This window comes from Cajanus cajan, chromosome 5 (genome assembly GCF_000230855.2).
Source record: "Cajanus cajan strain Asha chromosome 5, NIPB_CcT2T_4, whole genome shotgun sequence".
In the NCBI taxonomy this organism is placed as follows: Eukaryota; Viridiplantae; Streptophyta; class Magnoliopsida; order Fabales; family Fabaceae; genus Cajanus; species Cajanus cajan.
This window is the reverse complement of record NC_138521.1, coordinates 5,220,050-5,242,793: the sequence shown is the minus strand read 5'-3', so window position 1 is coordinate 5,242,793 and position 22,744 is coordinate 5,220,050. Positions and strand designations below refer to the sequence as shown.

The 22,744-nt window shown below is 29.2% G+C and overlaps 1 protein-coding gene across 1 annotated transcript; it reads left to right on the top strand.

Moving 5' to 3' along the window:
* Window positions 1-12,912: 12,912 nt before the first annotated feature.
* On the top strand, window positions 12,913-18,657 carry LOC109802310 (phospholipid:diacylglycerol acyltransferase 1). The gene is made up of 6 exons (XM_020363622.3): window positions 12,913-13,762; window positions 15,883-16,105; window positions 16,247-16,530; window positions 16,804-17,113; window positions 17,342-17,601; window positions 17,751-18,657. The coding sequence occupies exons 1-6, from the start codon at window positions 13,305-13,307 to the stop codon at window positions 18,235-18,237; spliced, it is 2,022 nt and encodes a 673-aa protein (XP_020219211.1). The 5' UTR covers window positions 12,913-13,304; the 3' UTR covers window positions 18,238-18,657.
* The last annotated feature ends 4,087 nt before the right edge of the window (window positions 18,658-22,744 follow it).

Below are 22,744 nucleotides of genomic sequence, written 5' to 3'. Positions count from 1 at the left end.
TATTATAACACTCTTAAATTTGACGTTTCAACAGTTACACTTTATAACACTATATTCAAATTTTTGCTAGTTAAAACGAACGTGTAAAACCCTTTTTAAAATATTCAATCATCTTTAAAATTAATGATTGTCTCCACAAATCAAGACAAACTTTTTCTTATGTTTTATACTCATTCACATACTTTATAAAAAATTTTCTAGAAAATTATTCATTCTTAAATTATTTTGTTTTAAACGATAAGTTATTAAAAAATAAATATATTTTAATGATATAAATAATATTATATGAATTCCTTTACATCATTATCAACTATATAATCTCCTAAACTTTTTATTCTATTGTGTCTCACATATTACACTTATAAAATAATAAATTAAAATATATATATTTTTTAATATTTCTTATTCATGGCGACGAATAAACCAATCTTACGATACGTATATTACATAGCATATGTATAAGGTGAAAACGAGTCAAGCTTTGTCTTTTTTTTTTTTCTTTTTTAATGAATTACATGTAAATAAAAAATATTATTGAAAATCTAAAATCATTATGTTTATTAATTTTTATAATAATTATCTTAAAATTTAAATCAATAATATTTTTTATTGATAATATATATTTTTTATATTGGTAATACATAAAATTAAATTCTTATTACTTTATCATTGTTGCAATTATTTGTAAGACTTTTTTAATAAGAAATAGGAGGATAAAATACAAAAATATGATAATTGACACAAAATAAACTTTAATAATTTTTATAATTTATTCTATGCGTAAATATTTAATCAACGGATATAACTTCATACCTTGCTTTTAGAAATGCATATCCTTCCTTTTAGACAAACCAACTTTATTTTATAATAATGGTAGCAAATGCATGTGTCAATTAAACTAATCTACCATTAAAATAATGAAATAATCTAAATATCTTTATACAAGCGTGCTCCGTGGGTTCGAAAATCTCACGTTACCAAAAAGGTCCATTGAGTTTATAATGTGAACCATATATTGTGATTTGTAACAATCATTGTAAAGTAACTTATCATAAAGAATACAACTTTATAAAGGGAGAATAATTAAAGACCTTATTCCGTTTTATTTTTGTATCGATTTCATGAAAACATCTTTGAAGCTATTTTCTTTTCTTTCTTTTTTTTTTCAGGTGGAACCTCATTTATCCGTACTTTATAAAGCATGTTTTTATGATTTGTGTAGAAAATATCATAAAAAATAAAATAAAAATTAAAGGTATGAAAATGAGGCCTAGTGAACTTTCACGTTGATATAATCAAAAACCAGATCAGTGTGTAAGAAAAAGGCTTTTCTATGATTTTATTAGCACTTTTTTAATTTTTATTTATTTTTTCTTTTTCTGAAAACATTAGCACTGTGAGAGACGTTTTGGCAAATCGTGGGCCGTCTCACAAAGGGCCCTTTACTTTTCAGGCCGACGGGTTTGTCGAAAATGGTTTCTTGCATAACTTTTTTAGTTCAACTATTTTTGTTTTTTTTTTATTTTTATAAATTTTATTTCTTGCATTACTTTTTTAGTTCAACTATTTTGTTTGTAATCACTTTTAGAATTTGAATTTCAAAACAATTTTGAAGCACATTCTAAGCCTATTTTTTTCATGAGTTTAATAAATTATTATTTTATTTTTTTGGAAATATCGATCATTTTAAAAAATTTGAATTTTGGAATACTTTTTAAATTTCAAATTTAGAGTGCATTTACAAATGTTTAAGAATTAAATTTCAGAAAGAATCATCTGATCTAGAATTTATTAATTTGAAAATACCAGTATAAAGCAAAAAAAAAAAAAAAGTACCACCTTAATGGTTGCTTGCTGGAAAAATTAACTCTAAAAATCAAAAATAGCTTTATTCTATTAAAGAAAAAGTTAAAAGCAAACGTTTTATAAAAAATCTAACTGTTAGAGCTTTTAAATTTATAGAAAAAAATTTAAAAAAATCAATAAAATACTGCTTAATATAATTATTAATGCTAGTTAGAACACGTATCAAGAGAAAAAAAAATTGACAACCACAAGAATAAACTTAGTGAGTAGGTAAAGAATGATTGGGATAATCAGAAACATAAGAACTTAGGTTCAATTTTATTGTGATCATCTTTGTAATCTTTCTTATCTTTATAAAAAAAATACTAATTAAATTCTTAAAATATATCATAAAATCTTCTTCCAAAGATGATGGGAGAAAGCAAAGCATAATTTATGATGGGGACAACATTGAAGTTATTTGGTTTAATTGCATGTGTTAGAAGGAGCAACATTAATCTGATATACAAGTTGATGGTTAGTGTTTAAAGAATGGGGTTGTTAAAAGCTGCCACCATCAACATAATCATTAATCCACACAAAGCATAGCTTTTCTTTAGGGCGAATCTTAATTTAGTTTCAACAAAAAGCAAAAAACATTTTCCTTTATAGTCCCTTTGTTTGGAGCAGGTGAGGCATAGTATCGCTAATATTTATAATAAATATGATTAAATTTACCTTCGAAAATTATATAAGCGTCATGAATGTTAGTAGCTGTTTGGATTTGGTACAATTATTAATATAAAAACGTGTTTTTTTATTTTGCTGGGCTAATGAAAAGCATAATAACTACGCTTTTATTAATGAAAGGCGACAAAGTAGAAAACGAGAGGCAAGAGCAGAGACAAAAAGAGAATAACAATTCTTATCGCTCACGCAAACACAACCTTTTCTTTAAATCAACATTAGGTACACCAATTCATTTTTTTTTTTGAACGGAGATTCATTTCCAGAGCTTTTTATTTAAATATTAAAAAAATTATCCAAATATTATACCATAAAATATATTTACCAAACTGTTACTTTTACTATTTATGTTAAGAATTTGATTTTCAATTAATCAATTTTTTTAATCTAAGTTTTTTAAAGAAAATTTATTTACGCATGGAAAAGTTGATTAACTAGTAATCAATTTCTCTATTGCGATTTTTTTATTATATAATTTTGTTTTTTTTAATATTATTATTTTTATGATATATATCTTTATTTAATTTATTAACTTGAAAAGTTAATTAATATATAAGTAAATTTATAACTTTTATTTTATAATTTTAAAGTTTTGTAAGAAGAGATTATAAACAATTTTAAAGATGTATAAATTTATTGTGTAATATAGATTAAAGAGTACACATACATCATCCAAAACAATATTTAAAAATATCAATTACATTATATACATATATATATATATGTATATATATATAAATTAATTTTTACACATATTTCGAAATCAAATTTATAACATACACTATACATGAGTAAAAATAAAAATAAAAAAAACACAAATAATTAACTTTAACACATACTTCGAAATCAAACTCATGGGCAACAATTAATGGTGCATGTATCCACCAATATCACATCTAAGAGGATTTTTGTACTTATTGGATTTTGACGTATTTGTGGTTGACCAATGAGAAAAGACAGGTAGTTGTAGTTGATTACAAGTTGAAGGAGCTTAGGGGCAAGTCCATCAGTTTAGTGAAAGTTCTTTGGAATGCAACTACTAATAAGGCGACCTGGAAGGTGGAGAGTTAGTTCAGGGAACAATATCTATTCCTCTTTACAGGTAAGCCTATTTTCGAGGACAAAAATTCTTATTTGTTAGGAGTATTGTAACGTGGTAAGTTAATTGTTTAGAGTTTAGTTACTCTAGAGAGAAGGGTATATAAGGTTTCCTTTGAAAATAGAGCCTTATAAGCTCATTCTCAGAAAATTCTAGAGAAAAGTTTTAGAGAGAAGGGCTCTGGATTCGTGAGCTTCTTTCTTTATTAAATTTATCTATTTGATTCTTCTTTTTCTGTAGATCACTAATCTCTTTTGTATCTTCTTTGAATTTAGGTTAGAAAGCTTTTTTTGGGCGATTGAAGTTTGTAGGATGGGTATTTGGAATTTCTTCTCCTTCTTCCTCTTCTAGGCTGTTATGAGCCAATTTTCAGGTGAGGAAAGCTACATTGTAAGTTGTTTGGTTGCATGTGAGTTCAGAAACTCAATTTGGGCTTGATTTTTGGGAATTAATGGCTGAATTGAGGGATTTTCCTACTTTGGGGTTTCGGGCCATTTTCAGGGTTTGGAGACTTTGAATGCAAAGGGGTGTGTGTTTGTTGAATCTAATAGCGTTTCTGGATTGTATGATGGTTGATTGATCTACGAGATGCTTTGCATGCTATTGGATTGTCTGAATTTGCAGGTTTGGATTGGATTTATGAGTTATGGGGTGGTGCTATTTGAATATGCACTAAGCGTCTGTTCATGGCGTCGGGCGTGCATTCATTAGAGGTATCCATTTTGTAATTGCGTCAAGCGTGATTCGAGATGGAAGCCTCTAGATGAATTGTGTCGGGCATGAGGTGGACCACACCGAGCGTGATATCAGATAATGGCTATGTGGGAGAATTTATTGATATGGCGTCGGGCATATGGCTGGATGCACCGGGCGTGGTTAACCCCTGTAGGTCCTTGGCCTTGGGGAGTTGGGTGTGATGTAGGTCACGTCGGGCTAATTTCCAAAGGATTAGCCTCTGCCAGGCTAACGCCGAACGTATAATTGGGTGCGTCAGGCATGGAGATCCCTAGAAGTCTCTAACTTCATGGGCATCAGGCGCAAGGCTGAGCGTGTCGAGTGTGTGAGTCTCCAACTCTACTGGGACAGGCGCAAGCAGGGCTGTGCTGGCCACAAGTCATACTATGTTGATGTGGTTGAGTTATGATGCTTTTACATGTATTGATGTTTAATGTTGGTTCATATATGTATGGTGTGAATAACCAATTTTATACAAAATATTTTATAAAGAATGAAAAATAAAGCTAAATGACAAAGCAGTTATAGGAGAATAGGACAATGAGGAAGTTAGCAAAAATCAAGGGAGGATGATGTAGTGGTTAAGTAGTGGCTGAAAAATAGGAGATAATAGTATTATTACGGTTATAAATGTGGATAGTAAAACAAGTTGTAACACCCCAATTTTTATAAATTATATTAATACGTAATATTTATTTTGATATTTTAATGTGTTTATTTGAAGGGTTTTTAATAATATTTAGCTATTTGATATGAGCTTTATTTTTATATAAAACATGTTATTTTTACTAAAAGGGAGAAATATATTTTATATTATTTTTCTATTTTATGTGAGCTCTATTTTAATACAAAACATAATTTTTAATTAATATTTGGATTATTTGCTATAAGACTATTTTTATGAAAATATGTTTTTATCAAGAATTATGTTTATGTCATTTATTAAAAAGAAGAAAATATGTTTAATTATTTTAATTATTTTATGAGAAGGGAAGGAAGGAAGGACGTTGTGGTCATTTATTAATGTTATTATTATTTTATTATTATTATTATTATCATTATTTTAAGTAAAATGGGAGGGTCAGGAGTCAATTTCTATGTTTTTCATTCTTGACTCTATTTATTTCCTTTTTATGCTCTTTGAAGACGAAGGAAAACCAGGAGAAGGAGATCAACCGGAGATTGTTGTCGCTTCATCTTTTGCTTATCAAGGTAAAAGCAGAGTGAGAAATCTCACTTGGGAGTGTGGAGATATATGTAGGGTAGTCAAATTAGCCCCCAATCCCTTGTCCGATGTATACCTATAAGAACAAACATTTTATGAAAGTTTTTTGTTTTACTTTTTGATTGTTCTGTTGTGTTTCTTGTGTGATTCGGAGTGTGGATATGTGTTCAATTTTAATAATGGATATGTTTGGTAGCGGGATTGACCTCAATCCCTTTCCTGATGCATGCTCTTAGAAACATACACTTTTCAAATGTTTAATGTTTTCGTGTTTGAGTTTTTTGCTGTGTTCCTTGATGGTTGTTTAATGTGAATATGTGATTAATTTAAAAAATATACAAGTTTTGATATGAATTAGAGTGCTATGTGGGTTCCTGTGAGAAACCCTATGAAGTGAAATTAGGGATATGATCTTTGGATGGATTTTGAGGCATTATATGTAAAATTGATGATGGATTCGTGTTTTGGGTAATATTTGGAGTGTTTTGACTGATTGAAATATTATATTAACGGGTTGGTCGTAGAAAATGCATGAAATCATGAAGTTGGTGGGTCTATGACCTTTATGCTTTGTATGTTATGAATTGCGAATTGAATGTTTATGATGTTTGATAATTTCCTGGTATGGTTTATGTGCTATTATGATGTATATGACTATGAAAAGTTCCTTGTATAAAACTATATGAATATCACGTGAAAATGTGAAAAGTGAACGTGTGACCTGTGACATAATATTATGAGATAATGTGACATAAGATATGATGAGACATGATAAGTGTAGTGTTGAGTCAATGAAATAGTGAATGTGTGACATGCATCATGTGCATATCTGAATCCTAGTGTGCCGCGTAGGCCACATGCCAATGTAATGAGCTATTTCAGGTGTGTCACTAAGGCCACATACTAGTGTATCCATGTGAAAGTCTAGGTGTGCCATAGGCCATCGGTGATATATGTGCCCCATGTATTACTGTATCAACATGCCAGTGATGATATCCATGCAAATTCCGTATGGCGCCACATGCATGCATTTATGAGTCGAGTCCATGGCTTCATTGCGTAATGAGTGTATGTGTATGTGATAATGTTTGTGTATGGATTGAGCTTGTTATGACTGTTGTGTGTGTTACTATCTAACCTGTATTTCTGCACCTAAACCCGAGTGAGACGTTTCTCACTCCCCTATTTGTTTTATATATGTTGTCCTTGTGTTGCAGATGATCATCAACTTGAGGATGTTGATGATGAGACTTAGGCTCCAGTGGACATGCTCTAATAGGATATGTGACATCGGAACTTAGTTAGGACTAGTTTAGGATGTTGGGGTAGAGGGTATCATACAAGTTATATAAAAGAAGAATGGGAAAAGACAAAAATTAAAACTACAGCAAAGAGAAAGGAAAAAAATTGGAATTGCATCGGAGAGAAGAAAGAGGACAAAAGGGTTCTTCAAGAAATTATGAAGATAGAAAAATTAATCAAATCATCTCTTTTTACTCTTTGTACTCAGGTTCCACTCACTTTCTTTTCTTTTTCTTTTTATATGCCGAATTTTCCTTGTAATATACTTACATTTTTCTTTCTGTAACCATATATGACATTGTTTTCCTTCTGTATAGGGTTTGCGTGATGTTATTGGTAACAATTATAACATTGAACATGTTATTAAATTTTTTAAAAGTTTTAATTCGTCCTTTTTTTTTCAATCATAAGGTAACAATACATTTAAATGTCTTTATCTTTTTTATAGTTAATTTTTCTCTTTTAATTAATGTGAGAATTAAAAAACTATAGAATAGAACTAAAGGTCACGTACATGCATATTCTTTTTTTTTTGTTTTTTTTTAATTTAATATGTATAATAAAAGTAATAGGATTAAAATCTTGAACTTTTATCTTTCTCATTAATTATAACGCACGGTTGTTTTCTTTTAGGACATTTATAAAAAAAAAATTTAATTTGTGCAATAATTCATTATAATAATGAAGTAACACTTTTATCTTTAATATTATGTAAATCATAAAAGTTTATAGAATAAGTATTTGTTATCATAAACTTTTACTCACAGGGTAAAATAAATTATCTTTTTTATGGAAGATTAAAAATGGTAACTATCGATAACACTAACATAATAATAATTTTATCCTTAATGTTATCAAATGTGAGAGTTTAATGACTAGCCATTTGCTAGCTTAAATTCTTATCCAAGTTTATTTTCTTTAAATAAAAACCCAAAAAAGGGTCTATTCATATATATAAGTTATCTTAAAATAATCTTACAATGATTGGTGATATTAATTAAGTAGCAATTCTATCTTTAATATCATCTAAATCAAAAGGTTTATGAAATAGTCTTTTACTATTATGAATTCTGTGCATGGAGTAAAATATGAATAGTCTTTTTCAAAAATTATTGTTTAGAAAACATTCAATATACAAAAATTAATAACGTCAATTGAATAACATTTTTTTTTATATTTTTGACGTTATTTGATTATGAGAGTTTAATGACTAGTCATTTGCTAGCTTAAATTCTTCTGAAAGAATAATTCTTTTATATATATATATATAATGTATAAAAATGAAAATTTTCATCTTTTGGTTATATATATATATATATATATATATATATATATTGTAACCCTAAACAATTAGTAACGTTAATTGAATAACTTTTCTATCTTTAATGTTATTGTAAGGGTTTAGTGATTAACCACTTGCTAACTTAAATTCTTGTGTAAGTTTTTTTTCAAAATAAAATAAAATAAAATGTACAAATATGAAAGTTTTATTTTAATATAATATCAAAGAATAAATATCAAGAACATTAATTGAATAACAATTCTATCATTAATGTTATTGCAAGGGTTTATTGATTAACCATGTACTAATTCAAATCCTTATGAAAAATTTTGTTTCTTTAATTAAAAATATTAAAAGAGTATATCCCATGTATAAATTATTTTAACTTGTGTAATGATTCACGATATTAATTGAGTAACATTCCTACCTTTAATATCGCAGGCCATGAAAGTTTATAAAATAGTCACATGCTATCATAAGCTTTTATGCATAAAGTAAGATAAAAGTTGTTTTTTTTTTACGAAAAATCAACAATTGTAATTATTGATAATATCATTTGAATAGCAAATTCTATCTTTAATTTTATCAAATTTTAGAGTTTAATGACTAACCCTTTGTTAACTTAAATTCTCATCCAAACTTTTTTTTAAAAATAAAAATACAAAAGAAGCCTATTTCACATTTTAAACAAAATACATTTCTTAGGGATAAAATAAATATTTGTAAATTTATATAATTTTACGTAATTAATTAAAGGTACTGTTTTTAACAGACGTTGTAGAGTGTTAATATCTTTCTTACACGTAATTGACTTCCGAATCCAACTCTGTTTTCAATGACCACATTTTCTAAAGGATTTTCCAATGTTTTTCCCCTCAAAATAAAAAATTGGTGGTGGCTTCATCAAAAATAATTTTTGCGTCAGTCTTGTCATGACTCCGGTTGCGACATATGGCATATGATGTGAAGTGATGCTCGATTCATATGTGTGCTTAGAAAGATATGTATGAATAACTTGATTTGATATGTATGTATGTATGTTTCTACATGGATGATATTGATCATGATGGTAGATTGACCATGTATGATGTGTGATGCATTATTTGCATATGGTGCCTTATGGCATGTGTCTAGCAGAGGGTTTGAGGAGAGGGAAAAAATGTTTTGAACTGGAATAGCTCACATAGAATCTCTTAAAAGTGGTGCTTGGATAGTCCACTAGTTTTGAATGAGAATGGTGCTTGGATAGGCCACTGGTTTAAGTGAGTTTCCTCTAAGTCCTTAGCTAGTGTTAGAGTGGGGTATGAGGTTGAGGGTTATTCCCTTAACCAAGTACTGGGGAAGGTGCGTTGTTTCTTGCGGATAATCGGTGGGTGAACTCCACAAGTGACTTGATAATGCATGCTAAGATCGTGGTAAGTCTGTACCTAACTATGCTATATCCCGATTTTGCTGTTAACCCAGCGGGGCGCTTCAGGCATAAAAGTCGACAGGGTAATTTCAGTAGATGAGATGTCACTTATACTGCTATGTTATTAGGGAGATCTCCAGGTGAATGCATGACGATGCATTAGATGATTGATACGTATGGATATTTATCATGAGTTGAATTTATTGCATGATTATGGTATGATAGGGTATGGCATAATGATTGTTGATTTGATGATTGTGTAGCATAAAATTTTATTCTTATACTTGTATGATTGTTTATTGAACTCTAGCTTACCCTTATGTTTTTCATGTGGATGGATTATGATGATCATACCTTGTATAGGAGCAGGTTAGGGTTAGTATGGAGCTGGCTGTTGTTGGATGTTGGAGTTTTGTTCTAGTGCCAAGGTTACCATCTTGGGTAACTAATAGGACGTGCTTAACCGGCACTAGGAGAACATTATTATTTTAGATGACTACACACACACACACACATATATATATATAGCACTCTATTTTGTATATAGTTCAGTGTTTTTTATAACTATTATTGTTATATATATATATATATGTTTATATTGTTATCCAGTTTAAAAGTTTCTCTTAGTTAACTAGTGTAGTTAGTGTGATTCCACTAAGCGTAGGGACCACAATGGATCGTTGCATTATTTCAACTCGAGACAATTATCTGTCTTCATGCTCAACACTACCAATCTTGTGTTCAACGTGAGCAAAACATAGTACCTCTGGTTGAAACCATGCTCGACGTTATGAAGGTGTGCCTAGTGTGATGATGAGTTTTACACTTATAGACTCATGATTTTGGCTTAAACCACCTCAAAACCAGCAAATTCCAAGCATGCAATCCAATATATCACATGCATTTATCATCCGCATCTTATTTCCAACAACAAATTCAACATGCAACCAATATTGAACAACAATCATTCAAAATCACCCCAATATGCTAAAGTGACCCAAAAACCTCACCATGCAATAATTTAATCTTCAAACCACCAACACATGCCAACAACTTATATTCAATTCAATATATTCAACAACCAACTCAATTAATGTTCAAGTTTTAGCTTTCTTTACCTCGAAATTGTTGAGATCTGAGAAAGAAGAAAAAGCAAAAGTCGAGCTCCAAGCAACAAAAAGCTCTACACCACACCTCTACAATGATAATCTTCAACTAAGGGTATCTAATCACTACTTAAGCATCAAATGGAATTCCTTTATGCCTTAAGGGAGCCTAGAAAGAAGAAAGGGAAGATTAGAATTCTAGAGACTTTCTCTCTAGTTTATCTCTCTAAGGTTCTCAAGAACTAAACTTATGAAATTTAATTCTTAAAAGAAATCGTATATACTTCTCCTCTTAAAAGTCAAACTGAACCTCTACCTACAAAAATCCTTTAAAACACTTAAGGACTCCTCAATAGTTTCCTTAACTTTCATAATCTCTCAATCACACATCAAAATAATTCAACACATAATTATTATCAAAAGATAATAATTAATTAAAAAAACTTACAATGTTACAAAAGACACAAATATTCTTTGAAAGTTTCCTTAATTCTCAAAATCTCTCAATTATATATCAAAATAACTCAACACATAATTATTATTAAAAGATAATAATTAAACAAAAACTTAGAGTATTACAAAAACACACAAATAATCTCATGTAAAAGTTAAACATGAAAATATGTTGTATTTATCTTTTTTCTTAAATATCAAATGATAATACAATTTTAGCTAGAAACCTAATTTGTTCCCTTATAATATTTGTTTGTTTCAATTTAGTTCCACTTTAATTTTTGGTTTCAATTTGGTCCCTAATAATTTAAATTATTGCAATGTCAGACTTCCATCCAAATTATTTAAACGGAGTTAACTATTGGCCACGTGGATGCCACGTAGATGCATAGGTGGATGCCAAATTTTTTGAATGCACCTGGAACCAGAACGGTCCATTCTGATACCAGAACGGCCCGTTCTGGTTGCACATGTTGTGTGTTAATTTTACATCTGGAACGGGTCATTCCAGATGCAAAATTAACACACCACGAGTGCAGCAAAACGGGCCATTCTGAAACCAGAACGGGCCGTTCTGATTTTAGAACGAACCATTCTAGATTCAAAACGGACCGTTATAGAACGCCAACCATTTACGTACGTTCAACAAAATGCCGCAATGTGATTCAAAAATTGAAAATAATAATTCATAACATATCATAAATTCAAAGACAGAAATATGGTTCAGAGACAGAAAATAAAAGTTCATAACATAACATATACTAAGAAAGTTCAAAGAAATTACTGATAAGGAAAATCATCTGGATAACGTTGAAGGTGCCAATAATACATCTTATCCACCATATAACACTGAATGACTGATAGGATATCAGCATTATCTAACTGTACATGTGGTTGTGTGGTGAAATGTTGGTCCTGTGTATCCTCTTCCTTTACTTCAGGTTGTACCTCCTCAAGAACAAGTTGTTGTTGTTGAGGTACATCGGTCAATAACTTCAAGGGAAAACACCATGTCGTTTCATCCTTGACTGTATAGTGTCAATTCGGTAGTAAGTGATTCACTCCAGTGTTTGAAATGCTTTGTACCGTGGGTCTTTTTCCTTGTATGATTCACAACCGTGAACTATAATCATCAACCGTTTGTGTTTGACATTTTGGAACCAGACCAGAATGGGCCGTTCTTGTTCCAGATGCATTAAAGAAATTTGACATCCACTTATGTATCTACGTGGCATCCATGTGACCAATAGTTAACTTTGTTTAAATAATTTGGACGGAAGTCCGACATTGCACTAATTTAAATTATTAGAGACCAAATTAAAATTAAAAATTAAAGTGAGACTAAATTAAAACAAACAAATATTATAAGCGACTAAATTAAGGTTTTAGCCTATAATTTTTTAACATATGTTTAACAATGTTTAAATTTAAAATATTTTTGAAAATAATAAAATAAATAATTAATATTTATTCAACAATCATTTTATTAAAACTACCAGAGTTAGATCTTTGCAGAGAAGATAAATCTTGCGGTTGGATTTTGTATTGAAAGAAATATTAACAATTGTTTCATCGATCCACATCTCACTCTTTGTCCTTTTCATGACAAGGCATTAAATAATGCAGATTTCAGACACCAATAATTGACTTCAGGACGATGTGCTGATTTCGTTAACTGAACCAATTAAATTCGGCCACATAAAATTCAACTTTATATTTGCTAATTAAATCTCAGACCTACACCATCACTTAACACATCCAATTATCGCACCTTCCAAAATTCCTTATTACCTTATGCTTTTTTCTCGGTAAAATCTCAGAGAAAATACAAAAGACAGAAAGAAACAGTGGTCTAGAGATGCCATAACCAATAGACAAGCTACTTTAACATTTCAATCTTCAGCTGAACCCGTTTCTCACTGAACACAAAAAAACTGAAACTTTTTTTTTTTAAAAAAAAAAAAAGAAAACTTAGCTCGTCGAGCTGCCCATTGCGATTTTGATTCACGAGCTTTTCATTTCCGTTTAAATTTTCAATCTTTCTGAAGAATAAGGCAACCCCATCTGTTTATAATTATATGGGGCAAAAGTAAACAAAAAAAAATTGATTGTATTTTTCGAGGGAATTCAGGTTTGAAGTTTGTAACGTGTCTTAGAACATGTCTTTGATTCGACGGAGAAAAGGGTCGGAAGCGGAAAAGGATCCAAGTCCGAGTTCGGAGCCGAAGATTCTAAGCGAAGAGGATAAGGAAGATGATAATGATAAGAACAAGACTAAGAAGAAGAAAGATGCGAAGGTGAAGAGGAACAAATGGTCGTGCATCGACACGTGTTGTTGGTTCGTAGGTTGCATTTGCACGGTATGGTGGTTTCTTCTGTTTATGTATCAGATGATGCCTTCTTCGCTTCCTCAGTATGTGACTGAGGCCTTCACTGGGCCCATGCCTGACCCACCGGGCCTCAAGCTCAAGAAGGAGGGGCTCAAGGCCAAGCACCCTGTGGTTTTTGTGCCCGGGATTGTCACCGGAGGCCTTGAACTATGGGAGGGTCATCAGTGCTCTGAGGGCTTGTTCAGGAAACGCTTGTGGGGTGGCACTTTCGGAGAAGTCTATAAAAGGTATCATCAAACAACCTTGCTTGTGTTTGTTTTTGTTTGTTACTTTACTTTAATGAGTTTAATTTACATGTTTAGTCAATTTTTACACTTTCAATCGATCACAAATCATGGTAGATGTGATATAACTTTTAAGGTAGTTATTGTAGTATTTATCAGATACGACAATCTGTGACGTGATTGGATTGTAAAAATATGCAAGTACTATTTACTCTTCTTTGATTTGGTGGTGATGCTTGGATGTGGCTTGTTTAGTTATGCTGCTAGGTAAGTGGTTTATGGTGTTGGTGTGTTGTGTTTTCTGTTTTTGGCTGTAATGATCAGGATGGTAATTGGTGATAACAGATTGGAATGGTCTTAAATAGGTAACGTTCGATGATGTTTGGATGGTAGGGTGATTTGGTGAATATGTCATTCTAGTTTCGAATTATTGGATGGATTTGCCATTTGTCAACTTGTTTCCATGATTGGCGAGGTCATTGGAAGCAGTTAATTGAAAGGGGATTCCCTTTTATGGCCTTGTTTTGGTTCATGATGAGATTGCTTGAGATGGTTGAATTTTTTGCTTTTGAGTTATTTTGTTTGAATTAACTTGTCGTAAGAAAGTAAGTTTGTTCTCAGAATTTGTCTTTATTTGAATAGTGTGTGGTCCAACATTGTTTTACTATAAACCCTTGACTCTGATCAAATTGTCCTCAATTAATGTTCCTATGCCACTACTAATATTCATCTGAGAAGAAAAATATTGGATTGACTAGTTTTAAGTTCACCTTTAACTTGTTTAAATGCAAGTCTTGCTTGATGGTAGAAAATTTAGTTTCTTCTGTATCAATTTTGTGAGTGGAACTATGGAAGGACTATTCAGTTTGAAAGTATAGAGAATGTTTTTGATTGACATTAGTTTCATTACTTTCACAAGACAGATAATTTCAAAAGTATTCAACGATTGATGGATGAAGCAATAGTCAATCACCAGTATGGTCAAACACTGAACTTCTGATATAGGAATTCCAGTATTTTTGAACTGCACCATTGAAAGCATACAAAAGTCCATACACTATTTATTCTTATTACCAGTAATCTTTTTTGAATTGAATTGTTACGGAAGTACAAGTATTGGTTATGGCTTTGGGATGCCACTTCTTACTTACCCGGAGACCAGAGTTCTTTTTACATTCAATCTTAATCTATTCTTTTGATACTTGTAACTATTATTATCAAACTCTCAGGTAAGAGTTTATGTTTCTAGGTAGAGAAATTGAGCTACCTTGTTGACAAACTCTTTTTTGAATAAACTCGGTAAACTCTTACAAACCTAAGTCAAGAAGCAATTTAGTGAGTTTAAATCCAAATATAATTTTTACCCCCAATGGACCACAACGATGGTGTTTTATGCTGCTTGTGCACCATTTTGTTAGCCAACATAATGCGACATTTTACTTACTAGGGCTTAGATCAACTGCACAAATTAATCAAATCCACATCAAATTATGTCTTCTGCAAACCAATTGAAGCTCAGTTGTAGTTTGAGTTTTGTTACTATCAAAATAGTGTTGTTAACTTAACATCCTTCTTTCATGAAAATGGCTAGAACCTGACATCCATCGTGAATTATCAGAACAACCCAAAGTTGTGAAGGATCAAGGATATGTAATTGTGTACTAATAGAAGGCTTTGTAAAAACTATAACTAAGCTATTTTGTGCCTTGATGTGTAATACTTTCTAGACAACCACCATTCTATCCTTCTAAATTCTAATATACCATGTTGAAAAAACTAATATAACTACAGTTTGTGACTTTTAACAACACTGGCTAGACCTGTTTTGGAGCCAAATTAGATGACAATTTATCATATTTACAAGCATGGAGATCTATGTTTGTGTATCCAATTATGGCTTGTGATGAGGTTTTCACCTTATGTTGTAGTTTTTTTTTTTTAATAAATGTTTTTATACTAGTAAACTCTTGCTAGTTTACAAGTTGAGTTTACGAGTCAAGTATACAGAAACTTCACGAGTTTACCTAAACTTTAGAGCTTGACATCCTTGTAACTAAATTCCCGTAGGCCTAGAAATGGTGGGATGAGGATTCATGTCTTGTTTCTTTATGGATGTTTTGTAGACCTTCATGCTGGGTGGAGCACATGTCACTGGACAATGAAACGGGATTGGATCCACCTGGCATAAGAGTTAGGCCTGTCTCTGGACTTGTAGCTGCTGATTACTTTGCTGCAGGATACTTTGTATGGGCAGTCCTAATTGCTAACTTGGCACGCATTGGTTATGAAGAAAAAACTATGCACATGGCTGCATATGATTGGAGAATATCATTTCAAAACACTGAGGTATTATTTACCTAGAGTTCTTATGCCTCATGGCCCTCACCAAAAGAAGTACTACATTCATTATTCACCTGTAATAATAATAAGATTGACAAGAATTACTGAATCTGTTTTTGTTCTCTAATTGTTAAATTACTTGATCAGGTTAGGGATCAAACACTCAGTCGGATAAAAAGCAACATAGAACTTATGGTTGCTACTAATGGTGGGAATAAGGCAGTTATTATTCCACACTCAATGGGTGTGTTGTACTTTCTTCATTTTATGAAGTGGGTTGAAGCACCAGCTCCAATGGGTGGTGGGGGAGGACCAGATTGGTGTTCCAAATATATAAAGGCAGTTGTAAACATTGGTGGACCATTTTTAGGTGTTCCCAAGGCTATAGCTGGCCTTTTTTCAGCTGAGGCCAGGGATATTGCTGTTGCCAGGTAAATTTACTTATTGGTCATGTTAGTTGTTAAGCAGCAAATTGTTGATTACTTGATGAGTTTTGGATTTGTGTGAATAAACTTCTACAAAAACACTTTGTTAAGTAAATAATAGTGTCCAACATTTTCTGCTTAGCCTATTAGTACTATCTGTATTAGAGAAACCATATTCAAATTTCATCTGGCACTCATGCTATAGAATTTTTTGTTTTTTGTTCAGCCAACTGTTCAATAACTTACACTATTTTTTTTTCTTTCTTGTTATATATCAAGGACAATAGCACCAGGATTTTTAGATAACGATTTGTTTCGCCTTCAAACCTTGCAACATGTAATGAAGATGACCCGTACTTGGGACTCAACAATGTCAATGATACCAAGAGGAGGAAATACTATATGGGGTGATCTTGATTGGTCACCAGAGGAAGGCTATCTCCCTAGAAAGAGAAAGCAAAACAATAACTATACTCAGTTGGCAAGCCAAGAGACAAATCAAACAAATGTCAACTATGGAAGAATTATATCATTCGGAAGAGACGTGGCGGAGGCACATTTCTCTAAGATTGAGATGGTTGACTTCCGGGTGAGCCTATGAATCTTGAAATAGGTCTAGTCTTGTATGCTTGTGAGTTGTGGTAGAAGTCATAGAACCAACTTGTTCCTATCAGCTATGTATGCTTGTTCAACATAAAGATGTATGAAAATGTTGTCAACTATGTATGCTTGTTCCTTACTAACTAACCCTATAACTTTATAAGCTTGTTCATGAATCCATTATGATTATAGTTTACACTAAGTTTATTGTTAACAGGGTGCCATCAAGGGTCGGAGTGTTGCAAATACCACTTGTCGTGATGTGTGGACTGAATACCATGAAATGGGATTGGAGGGAGTAAGAGCAGTTGCTGAGCATAAAATTTACACAGCTGACTCAATCGTAGACCTGCTTCAGTTTGTTGCTCCAAAGATGATGGCTCGTGGTAGTGCTCATTTCTCTTATGGAATTGCTGACAATTTGGATGATCCTAAATACAATCACTACAAATATTGGTCAAACCCCTTGGAAACAAAGTAAGAATTTTGATTCCTTACTTCTGTCAGTTTATTTATTTTGGTAGACAATGTGTTGATCACTTCTCATATGTAGGATTTTGTATTGTGTACACTTTATTCGGTCACCTATTTAATTGATGTCTTTTGCTACCCCAAAATAATTGCAGATTACCAAATGCTCCTGATATGGAAATCTTCTCTATGTATGGAGTTGGCTTACCAACTGAAAGAGCTTATATTTACAAGTTAACTCCCTTTGCCGAGTGTTACATTCCTTTTGAAATTGACCCTCACGCAGATGGTGGTAGTGACGAAGACAGTTGTCTAAAAGGTGGTGTCTACACTGTTGATGGCGATGAGACTGTGCCAGTTCTAAGTTCAGGCTTCATGTGTGCCAAAGGTTGGCGCGGAAAAACAAGATTTAACCCTTCCGGTATTCGCACCTACGTTAGAGAATATGATCATTCTCCTCCGGCCAACCTTCTAGAGGGCAGGGGAACACAAAGTGGTGCTCATGTTGACATCATGGGAAACTTTGCATTGATTGAGGATGTTATAAGAGTGGCTGCTGGGGCCTCAGGAGAAGAACTAGGAGGTGATAAGGTGTATTCTGATATCTTTAAATGGTCTGAGAAAATCAAGTTACCCCTGTGAATGAAGCACATTGTACTTCCACTCACACTCAACCACTTCTCTTGAAGGATCAGATCGGATTATTAGCTTGTTTGGATACAATTTAAAAGTGTTTTTGAAAAATTCTCATTTAAAAAATACTCTTTATATTTTTATTGGAAAAACTCTTAAAAACATTTAGTTTGTATCCAAACAGGCTTTATGTATAATTTTTGCAGTATAATTTCACTGCTACCAGAGTCCTGTAAGTTGCTCTTCGAATTCTTATTCTGCATATCAAATACCAGTTCCATGGTGAACTGTGTAAATTGGTTACGTTGAAAGAGCATGTATTGAATATAATAGTTATTGATGTAAGCATTTGATCAATCATTCATCTATGAGAAACCTAGCCTGGAGTTTGACATTATTCTTAATGAGATCAACAGTTTAGTTATGGTATACCAGAGGTACAACTTTGAGGTACAATCATTTTTCCTCATTCTTTATTTAGTGACACAGTAATCTCTAATCAGAAATGCTCTGAGAGACTGTTTACATCAGTCAAACGAAATGTTTGAATGAGCTTGTAACATGTTTTCAAAATACACCTTATAATCTAAAGAGACTAAATTTCTTTTGCAAAATAGTTTGACTCAAACATGTAATATTTTCGCCTCATATTAACAATTTAGTAAGTAGGATTACTTTTGACAAATATATCTTTTTTTAATAAAAAAATAATTTGTTCAGTTAGTATAATTTGTTTTAGGTGTGAGACCCATAATTTTTAAACATTTGTATTTTTGCCTCGAAATGATTTTGAAGGAATTAATATTAGAAAATTAATTTATATTTATGAATTAATTCCTTTTTATATATAATGGCAGTAAAGAAATGCAAAACTAAAATCTCATAAAACTACCCAACCTGCCAACCCACCACACTAACTAAGCCTACTTTAATGGAGTTATGAATCAATATTTTAAATGAGTTAGAATAATTGATATTCTTTAGATGATACAATACAGTCACTTATAAAATGTAAATTCATGCAATTTAAAATAAAATGAATCTTTCGCTTAAAACCATTTTTAACAAGGCCAGTATTTAATATATATATTATTTTAGTGGCATCAAATAATTTTAAATAAAAATTTCTATATTTATTTGCTTAATTTATAACCATAGGACACTTGACACATCTTATCCAGTATTTGATTTCATAACATCTTATATTTGTTTTCAGTTTTTCACACAACTGATTTTGAGAAACCATTCGATACACTCATTTTAAAATAATTAGATCTACAACTCTTGTAATGCACGATATAATTTTTTAATTAAACTCATAATACTATTAAGATAAGATTAACACAATATTTTAATATACATATATATATATATATGTATATATATATATATATATAATAACTACTCAATATATAAATATTATATAATATATCAATAATATTAATTTATTATATTAGAGATAGTTATATTTTATTTTTAATCATTCAAAAATACAATAACAACATGTGCATACTATTTTAGTCCTCCCCATAATATTAACAAAAACACAAACATGATAGTCTAAATTTTTTTTTTCATTGAAACAAAGGAAAAAAGAAAAATAAACATAATATCAATAATAGTGAAATATAAAAAAGTAACAACATGATAAAATAGAGATTCTGTCAAAAAAAAGAAAAGGAAAACACATGTAAAAAATAAATATATCATAATGGAGAAATTTTTTTTTCCTTTCAAATTCATGTGTACTTACATTTCTTTTAAATTGAATTGACAGCCAATTTTCTAAGATCAGAGTTTAGTCATTCAAAAAATTTCAAATAAGTAACCTCATTCATGATTACAGAAATGAGATGGTTTAGATCACCAACTCCGATTGAACCACTAGGAGATAAATCAACAAAAGAATGAAAACATATGAAAAATATTAAAAAAAAAAAAGTATATGAAGGTTATTTGTTGAGAATTTTTTCTAAGAATAAAAGAATGTTAATGAGAAAGTTGTTTCAAGATAAAAAGCATTTATATAATATTGTAGAAAAGAATATGCAAATAATAATGGAAGTTATATATGTTATACATTTATTCAATAACGGAAAATTAAAAATTAAAATAACAAATCAATGGAGAAAAGTTACAATTTTTTTGGAAATTAAAAATATTTAAGATAGACAACGCAAATCAGTATCTTAATCAACAAAAGTTACATAATGTATTATAATTAGTATAAATATTATTTAAAAAAATCTGTTGGAGACATTTCCATTATATTTAATATAGATCGATAAATTAATTTTATGTGTTTATATTTTTAATAAATTATATATTATTTGAAATAACTTAAATTGTTCGTAACATGAAATTTTCAATCAATGTTTTTTTGGTCAAATATTGACAATTAATATAAATATTTTATGTGAATTTCAAACCCAATAATTAAATTTAATAATAAAAAATAATAGTTAGTAATAACAATTTTTTGTTTTTATTAGTAATACTTTTCAATTATTAAATAAAAAAATGCTTATCACAAATTTAGTAATTATTGATACCGAATAAAATATTAAAATAATAATATAAGAAAAGAAAATAATTAGTCAATGATTAATAGATATATGATTTAATTTAATTCAATGGTAATTAAAATATTATGATTTCATAATTATATAAAAAGTAACGGTATTTTTTTGGTCATTAGGGAAAATTATTAGTAAATGTTAGTAATAATATTTATAGTTATTACTACTCATATTAAAACGGAAATTAATAAAATAATAATTTTTATTTTTAATTACATAAAATTAATATTTTAATCTATGCATTTCACATGTTAAATCCTTATTATATTTTACAACTAAAATTTATAATAAATTATATGTAAATAAATATTGTGTTTAATATATATAAATTACATTTAAAATTTGTAAATTTTTTAAAGTATATATATTTTATTTTAGATTCATGGTAATTAATTTTTATTGTGATACAAATTATTTTTATTTATTAACTAGTGAGATCGAAATACATTTAATTTAAAAATTTAAAAATAAAATAAAAGAATTGAGATTAAGTAATAAAGTATTTGATTAATAATTTGAGAATTTGAGTAATTATGAATGGTTAACTTATTTGAGTGGTGAAATATAAATAATTTTCAATTTTATCATTTAAAGATTCAGGTCTAATGTGGAGATGAAAAATCATTACAAATTAATGTATCTCTATAGATAATTTATTTGAAAAATATCAAAAATTAATTTATAAATAATTACAATAAAAAAAATCAAATTAAATAACAAGTAAAAAAAATCTTTAAATTTTTTTTATAGTTGAATAAAATCTACTAAAAATACATTCAAACAAAATAATCATCTTTATGTTTAATATATAAAAGCTGATTTATAATAGTACTGCACATAAGTTTACATTAAAATATAATATTTTGATTGTTACTATGTTTTGTTTAAATTAATATTAAATATTTTTACGGTACATCGCACAAGTATGTTAATTTATTTTATAATAGGAGATGATATATATATATATATATATATATATATATATATATATATATATATAATTGTCCCTCTTTTATTTTACAAAAATAACATAATGTATAACGATTAGATTTTGCAAAATTTTAATAATGATTAGTAATTATTAAAATATTTTTATCCAATTTTTTTAATTTTAGAAAATAATTTTCTTTTATATAAATTTTTTTAAAATATTTTTTATTTTTATATTAAACATGAACTTTTATCTTATAAGATAATGTTTTTAAGAATTTTTCTTTGACGATAGAGCTTTGACAAATTTTTTTAACTTTTCATTTAATTTAATTTTTATTTATCATAATTATTTGATAATTAAATTTTAATATTTAAAAATAAATCATTAATAAATAAAAATAATATTATGCTATGATATAAATTATTTATCATAAATCTAAAATATAATTTATATGTTTAAAAGTATCTATTTATAAAAATCTTAAATATGATTTATGTATTTAAATTAATATTTATTTATATATATATAATTTATTATAAATTTTAATAACAAATAATAAATATATATTCTTTACATTACACGGATTAAAATACTAGGTAGTAATAATACCTATTGAGTTTTAAAAAAAATTAATAACTAGCAATTACTAAAGTATTTTTATGCAATTTTTTATTTTAAAAATAAATTTATTTTACATATATATATATATATAATTATATCCAATTTTTTCATTTTATTTTGTAAAATTAATTTTTATAATGTTTAATGATTAAATTTTTTGAAAATTTAATAATCATCAGTAATTAGTAAAATATTTTTATATAATTTTTTAATTTTGTTTTGATATATTTATTTATTTTTTTATAATAATTTATCTTATAATAATACTCATATATAAAAATATTTATTAAAGAGTTATTTGAGAAAAATTTTGAAAAAAATATTTAAAAGGAAGTTATTATAGAAAATAAATTTTTTTTACAGATATTATTTATTTATAGAT

What these genes read in the sequence shown, in the direction of transcription:
- LOC109802310 (XM_020363622.3), top strand. Translation starts at nt 13,305, where the DNA reads ATGTCTTTGATTCGACGGAGAAAAGGGTCGGAAGCGGAAAAGGATCCA. An exon ending in TTCGGAGAAGTCTATAAAAG is followed by an intron (nt 13,763 to 15,882) that starts GTATCATCAAAC and finishes GATGTTTTGTAG; the next exon opens with ACCTTCATGCTGGGTGGAGC. An exon ending in TCAAACCCCTTGGAAACAAA is followed by an intron (nt 17,602 to 17,750) that starts GTAAGAATTTTG and finishes AAATAATTGCAG; the next exon opens with ATTACCAAATGCTCCTGATA.